Here is a 7,862-nt window from a genome sequence, read left to right on the forward strand (position 1 = left end):
TTTTAAGATGTAGCTGTTCCCATTCAACGGTCAAGAATTCTTGACAGTATCTAACCGAAGCAACCTACTCCTCTTGAATACCTCGATTCAGCCCCAAAGAATTTCCTGACTCTACAATAGAGTATTCGTCTCAACTTGGTGATAAATATCCCAATGGGTGGTTTATTGAACTGTTGCAATTGATGCTTGATGCCGAAGAGAAGGAAGAGCTCTTCGGAAAGTGGGCTTTTATGATCTGATAAAGAATCAAACCTATTTAAATGTTCCTACTATTCTATATTTCCTTGAAAGGGGCACTCAACCTACTGGAACTGTTCATGATATTTGGAAGAAGGTAGGAGTTTTTATGGAACTTTGCCTTAATCAACAGATTAAATTCAATTAATAAATAGAACAAAAGGGGGGTAGTATATAAAAGGTTATACAAAGTTATATAATTTTTTTTGGATTAATATTTTGAAAATTATATTGTTGGATTACTTTTTTTTTTTTTGTTAATATGAATTTCAATAAGATGTTATTAATTTCATTTTTTTATTTAAAATTTTAGATATTTTTAATAGATTACATAATTTTTTATTTTTTTTATTTTGAAATTTTACATGCATGGAGGCTAGGGTATAAAAAATATTTAATTCAATGGTGGATTTGTCAAATTTTGTATCTAATAAAAAAATTAGTACATTAATTGTTGATGTAATTTGAACCCTCTATAAATATAAATATATATATATATATATATATATAATTAATTAATTAAAAATGGACCATATCTTCTTTTTATTTTAGGGAAAAAATGGACCGTATCTCGATCATTAGATGTATTTGATACTTTATTTATAATAACATACAGGTTATTAATTACTTCATCCGTCTCAAATTGTTTGGCTTAGTTAGAAAAACCCAATTATTTAGGGAAACATCATTAATTGTCTTATCTCTTTAAAAAAAAAAAAAGTTAAGAATTTCTTAAATTACCCTTAAACAAATTTATCAAAAAATTATTTAAGAAATTTTTTTTTCTGGTATTGGCGCCAACTGCCAATACTAAATTTTTTTTTTTTAATTTAATTTGAATAAAGATGGCATGTATAGTGGATTTCAAAATTTAGGTTTTTAATTTTTTTAAATTAAAAAAAAATGTTTCACAAATAAATTAAGGGCATAAAGGAAATATTAATAAATTAATAGTGTTTTATTTTTCAAACAGAACATAATTTTAGAATATCTCAAAATGAAATACAGGCTAAATAATTTGAGATGAGATGAGTAATATATATTATACAGGTTCGGCAATTACAGTTGTTATATGGTGTATCATACACAATAAGTTGTGGTACTGCAAGTCCACAATGTTGTACTAAGAGTGTCATTTATAGGACTTTACAGCCCATGGTGATGTGAGCATTGGTCTATATAATTAAGTACGAGTAGTTCTACTAACATATAAAATGCTATAATTTTTGCCACAATTATTTTACATATTAGACTATAATTAGATGAATATCACTTTCATGTGGATCTTTTTTTTTCACCGTTAACAGTTTGCCATGTGGATAGTTGTGGCAATGGCATTTTATGCGGTCCTAGATTTTTTTGATATAACCACACTGATCCTCAATCATTACCCAACCTGTGCTGGTTCATGGCCACTTGAATTTCTCTCCAAAATAACACCACAAATTAAGCAAAATCCCTTGTGATAGAAGCCTCTCCTTATCTTCAAATCTCTCCATAGCTAATCAATATGGCTGACCGGGAAGCCAAAACTAATGCCATTTCCGGCCAACCCCAGAAAATTACCATGGATTTTGATCCTCCAAAGAAACCCAAAATTAACAAATATGCTTTTACTTGTGCTCTCTTGGCCACCATGACTTCTGTCTTACTTGGTTATGGTCAGTAATCTTCAACTATGGCCTGTTAATATACATGTAACATTTTTTTATACGCTTTTTCCAATTCACTTGTCGTTGATTACATAATACAGTTTTGTTTTGTTGGCTGTCTCAAGAGTTTTTATTATGTCCTGTTTATTCATTCAACTTCCGTTAGCTAATGAGTTTCCATTTTTGTCAATGGACGCCATACTTTATCCCGAAACATGGGTAACTCTTCACGGGTTTGGTTTGCCACTAAACAAATGTCTTAAAATAGTCAAGTGCATATCTCAATCTCAAGCACTGAATAGAAGTCTTACCCTTCCTCAATAACTCATGTCTATCATGTTTCATGTCGAAACATACCTTATTTTCTCCGGAAAATGTTATTTTGAATATATAATTGTGATATTGCAATCATACCAATACAAATGCACTAGATCTCTACATTTTTTTCCTCGTGTATGTGATTGTTTGTTGCTTTCAGATATTGGTGTAATGAGTGGAGCTTTAATTTACATCAAAGACGACCTCAAAATCTCAGACTTACAGGTTGAAATCCTCGCCGGAATTATTAACCTTTACTCACTCATAGGCTCATGGGCCGCCGGCAGAACCTCCGACTGGATAGGCCGGAGATACACCATACTAGTGGCCCAAGCCATTTTCTTTGCTGGGGCTATTCTCATGGGATTTTCCACCAACTATGCATTTCTCATGGTTGGTCGCTTTGTCGCAGGCATCGGCGTGGGCTATGCATGCATGATTGCCCCTGTCTTCACAGCTGAGATCTCTCCGGCTTCCACTCGTGGCTTCCTCACCTCGTTCTTTGAGGTTTGTAGTATAATCATTGTCTTCATTAAGTTAAAACTACAGCTTATTTCTACCGTGCTTTCGGAGAAAAGTAGTAGTGTTTGGATAAGTTACTTTGACAAAAATGGAATTACACAACTTTTGTTTTTTAGAATGTCTTTAAAAATCCTTTTTTTTTTTTTTTTTTCAACTAACGTACAAGTAAACAACTACTCAAGGGCAGCTTAATGCAGATAGAGACCTAAAGTGAAAACGAAAATTATGGTCTTTTATATATTTAAATATGATTTTTTTAAAAATTAAATATTACTTAAATTCTATTATCTTATTTTAGATGTAAAATTACTATTAATTAATATGAATAACTTACTTTTTATTTTTTTAGAAAGTTTATAGACAAAAAATTTGACAATTTTTCACACCTGTTAATGTGACAAATTAATAATAGTAAGTAAAAAAGTGTGTTAGTGGTGAACTTAGCTAGGAGCTAATAAAAGTTTGCAAACTCAGCAGTGAAAAATGTTATAAATTTTTTTGTGTATTGCTCTTTTTTTTTTTCTTTTTTTTTTTGAGAAATATTAAGTTGTTATTGGTTCTAATTTGAACCCAACATAGAAATTAATTTTTTACCATCAATAATATCCCATAACAACCTGCAATTTAGAATTTATTATGAAAGTATTGTTAAAAATGTTGTGAATGTCACATGTTTCATTTTTTTTTTTCTTCTTCTTGTTTTTCATTTGAACTTAATTAATACTATTATAATAAATAACAAAAAAACCATACTGGTTAAAATTTGTGTTCCTTTTTTTCTACTCGTGATCTTAAACGACTGCATTAGTTGCTTCTATTATAGAGCAGGCACTGCAACTACTAATGACTATTGTTACAAATCAATTATAAAAAGTATCCAGACTTTGTTTCTTTGTCGCTAGTGAAAGTTCGGGTGCTACCAACTTCTCCTACACAGTAGAATGTTTGTTTCTGTCCTAGTGAAGGCAGATTGTCCCCTTAGATAAGTTGTTTTTATCAGTTGGGCTTGTGGATTCTTTTCTTTTTGGATTCAGGAAACAATTATTCTAAAGGAGTATAAAAATATATGGGTTTACCGACTGTAGTAGGTAGGAACAAAAGAGCAAACTTAAATTATATAAAAGATAGGGTTTGGGAAAATTTTGATGCTTCAATGTTCGACGAATCAAGCGAGGATGGTATTGGTATGGTTATTCGAAACTCCAAGTGTGGAATCATGGCTGCATTTTCAGAAAAACTCAATAACCACCCTCCATTATGGCTTTGGAGATGCTAGCTGCAATAAGAGCAGTTATCATTACCCAGGAATTGGGCTTCTACCACTCTACCTTTGAATGAGTCTTAGAGATTGTTATGAATTCCCTAAAACATGGAGATATAGTCCAATCCTTTGTTGGCCACCTTTTAAAAGACACCCGGTCTTATACTAACTCTTTATAGAGCTTTTCCTTCTTTCATTTGGATAGGCAAGGCATTACAGCTACACATGTCTTGGCTCAATGAGTAAGGCTTTCTTTTCCTCTCGTAGTCTGGATGAAGTCTGATCTTCCAAGTATAAATTCTTTTGTTTTATCTAATTTTCCAATCAAGATCTTATGACTTAGACTACGTCTTTCATCTCAAAAAAATTAAAAAAAAAAAAAAAAAAAGTATACAAATACTAGTATTAAAAAGTCAAGATCTTATGAGCTTTAGTATTTTTATCTAAAATGTCGAATGTTCAAAATTTTCCTCCTCTATTATTGTAAGTTGTAACTATTTAACCATTTATTTTATATAAAAAAATCTAATATTAGAAAAAAATTTCATACAACAATTATTTTTAATGTTGAGAGCTTGTGACTTAATTAAAATGGGCTCTTCCTCTCACTGAAATGATACATTTTAAAGTGGATTGAAATCTCCACAGTAGGATTCCTAAAAATATTATTAAATAAACCTACATAAATTGATATATCTTTTAATTATATTATTAATGTGTTATTAATCACATGTTTTGTCACCTCAATTTATAATTTTTTTTTTGGATAATTGAAAATCATTAAAAAATTTCCAAAATACTTTATTATGAATAAAAATCAACCAAGTAAATGTAATTACAATTTTATTTTATTTTATATAATTTATAAATAATAGAAAAAGATGATATTTAGGGTCCGTTTGGATACAGCTGAAAACTGAAACTGAAAACTAAAAAATATTGTAGCAAAATAATTTTTAAATGTGTAAATAGTACCGTAGGACCCATTTTTAATGAAAAAGTTGTTGAAAAGTGAAATTTGTGGGTCTGTGAATAGTGCACGATGTGCACTGATTTACTGAAAAGAGAGAGAGAGAAAAGTCAAACTTTGTGGCTACTGTTCATGAACAGTAGCTGTAAGTCTCACAAACGCGTGCAAAAAAAAAAAAAAAAAAAAAAACGCCAGACGCAAACGCTGGATTTTTCAGCCCAATCCAAATGTAACCTTAGATTAAAGCTAGTAACAGTAATTGTAAGAACCAGATTTGAATCCCTAGCCTAAAAGATGGATGGACTTAGGTCCAAAAAGCCCAAAACAATGAATTTGTAGAGAATGTATTTCTCAAATTCATTTTTTATGGTAAAATGTGTTATCGTATTTTTTAAAGTTTTATTTATGTCTTTGAACACTTTATTAATTCAATTGAAATTTTTTTACTCACAATGGTAGATAATTTGGTAACTTATATTGAAAATGAAAATTATAAAGATTTCACTATGGAAGATGGTAAAAAATTAATTTAATTCTATGAAATATTTAATTTTGTGTGTATATATAGATACATGTGTTTGTGTATGTGTATAAAACTTTATACTTTCTATAGACTAATAAATTAGCAACACAAATCGATCTCCAAACAAAAATTTTTGGCTCGACGCCTAATTCTTATGGAAACAACTTTAAGCCTTTAAATAATCAAGAAATAAAGTTAGCAGCAAAAAGTACAGTACAATCATCTTATCTTACATATTTTATGGTCATACTCATAAATGATACTAATTGACTTGGTTTAATTTTTTTTTTTTTTAATGCGACTTGGTTTGATTATGATTGTAATACACAGGTCTTTGTCAATGTTGGCATACTGTTGGGGTACGTGTCAAACTACGTATGCTCAAAGCTACCAACACCCTTGGGATGGCGTGTCATGCTAGGAGTGGGTGCAATCCCAGCTGTGATACTCGCCTCCGTCGTTATATGGATGCCCGAGTCACCTCGCTGGCTAGTCATGCAGGGTCGACTCGGTGACGCGAAGCGAGTTTTGGACAAAACCTCGGACTCAGTAGAAGAAGCCCAAATCAGATTAGTGGATATTAAGGAAGCAGCTGGGATTCCCGAGAATCTCACAGACGACATCGTTCAAGTCCCAAAACACAGTCACGGTGAAGGTGTGTGGAAAGAACTGATCGTCCATCCTACACCGTCCGTTCGTCACATTTTAATCGCATGCGTTGGAATCCACTTCTTCCAACAGTGTTCGGGGATTGATTCAGTGGTTCTGTATAGTCCTAGGATCTTCGAAAAAGCTGGAATCACTTCCTCAAACGACAAGCTACTCGCTACCGTAGCCGTGGGATTTACTAAAACCATGTTCATCTTGGTAGCCACTTTTTTCTTTGATAAGATTGGACGGCGGCCGTTGATTTTGAGCAGTGTGGCTGGGATGATATTCTCACTCGCCTCCTTGGGATTTGGGCTCACCGTGATTGATCATTCTGATCATAAAATCACATGGGCTGTGGGGTTGAGCGTAGCTATGTTGTTGGCTTTTGTGGCATTTTTTTCAATTGGGATGGGACCCAGTCCAGTGGTTTATAGCTCTGAGATTTTCCCGTTGAGGCTACGCGCTCAGGGAACGAGTATAGGAATGGCAGCGAATAGGCTGACAAGTGGGGCCATATCTATGACTTTTATCTCACTGTATGAAGGGATTACAATTGGTGGGGCCTTCTTTTTATACGCTGGAGTTGCCTTGGTGTCATGGGTGTTCTTTTATTACGTGCTACCTGAAACACGGGGTAGAACCCTTGAAGATATGGAGGGGCTTTTTGGTGATTTCAAGTGGAATTTTCCTAAGAATAGGAATAATAATAAGGAAGTTAGTAATGGTAATGGACTTAATGGTCAAGTTCAATTGGGGAGTAAGTAAGTTAAGGGGTTTGGGTAAAAAAGGGTATTATTGGTAGATATGTTTTTAGCTTTCTTTCATAACAATGATGTGAGATGCATGAAAAAATAAATAAATAAATAAAACTGATGTTATGAAATATGAATGACAAACATAATTTACTAAAATGTGTCTTTCTGTTTTATCATCTTTCATGTTTTCTAAGCAATGAGTCAAAAGTTTGGGTTGGTTTGCCATGTTGGGGAAACGTGCATTAAAAGAAAATGTAAAATATGCATTAAAAGCAAAGGTACCAATATTTTATAAAAGAGAAAGTGATCTATACGTAACATTTTCACGACATTTTTATAACAATTTTTATGTGGTAAGTCATTCTTTATTTTAATTTGAATTCACAACTTAAATTATTTTTTTATCCATTCATAACAACCAGTAACAATTTACCACATATAATTTGTTGTGAAAGTATTGTAAAAACGTTATAGACATAATATTTCTCTTAATGAAAATAGAATATACCAATAACAACAAATAATGATGACTTTTTTTAAAGCCCTTAAGAATTAGCCGCACTAAACAAATGGGAATATGTGTAAATTGAATTGGGGTCCTATAAGGTATAATTTTAGCTAAGAATTTGGAGAAAAAAAAAAAAAAAAACAATGAGAGAAGGGGCTCCAATTATTGGGGAAGGGAAGGGAAAGTGGTAATTAGAAATGTGCTCTTTTCTTACTTATATTGGATGACTTTTTTTTTTTCCATTTGATTGGTTGGTTCCTTTCACACGATGAGCAAGAACAATGGCTGTTGTTATTGTTTCTTTGGTCCTACCTTTTTTTTCTTTTTTTTTTCTTTCTTTTTTTTAATTCTTTCTCTCTTTTATTATTATTTATTATTTTGTGAACAAGGAAATTTGGTATTGTGATGTGGTACCTCTTAGAACAAGTGGATTGATTGAATTTTATTGCCGAAAAAGTAGAGAAA

General features: G+C 31.9%; 1 protein-coding gene across 1 annotated transcript; it reads left to right on the forward strand.

Annotated features, from left to right (window-relative positions):
• Window positions 1-1,616: 1,616 nt before the first annotated feature.
• LOC126707590 (putative polyol transporter 1) lies at window positions 1,617-7,045 on the forward strand. Its single transcript, XM_050407312.1, has 3 exons — window positions 1,617-1,898; window positions 2,368-2,714; window positions 5,814-7,045. Exons 1-3 carry the CDS (start codon window positions 1,748-1,750, stop codon window positions 6,897-6,899), a joined length of 1,584 nt encoding a protein of 527 aa, XP_050263269.1. The 5' UTR covers window positions 1,617-1,747; the 3' UTR covers window positions 6,900-7,045.
• The last annotated feature ends 817 nt before the right edge of the window (window positions 7,046-7,862 follow it).

The sequence above is a fragment of the Quercus robur genome, chromosome 11, assembly GCF_932294415.1.
Source record: "Quercus robur chromosome 11, dhQueRobu3.1, whole genome shotgun sequence".
Lineage (NCBI taxonomy): Eukaryota > Viridiplantae > Streptophyta > Magnoliopsida > Fagales > Fagaceae > Quercus > Quercus robur.

Bases quoted from the DNA above. Each gene is read 5' to 3' on its own strand.
- LOC126707590 (XM_050407312.1), top strand. From the start codon at position 1,748: ATGGCTGACCGGGAAGCCAAAACTAATGCCATTTCCGGCCAACCCCAG. The intron at 1,899-2,367 runs GTCAGTAATCTT...TGTTGCTTTCAG, and splicing joins TTCTGTCTTACTTGGTTATG to ATATTGGTGTAATGAGTGGA. The intron at 2,715-5,813 runs GTTTGTAGTATA...TGTAATACACAG, and splicing joins TCCTCACCTCGTTCTTTGAG to GTCTTTGTCAATGTTGGCAT.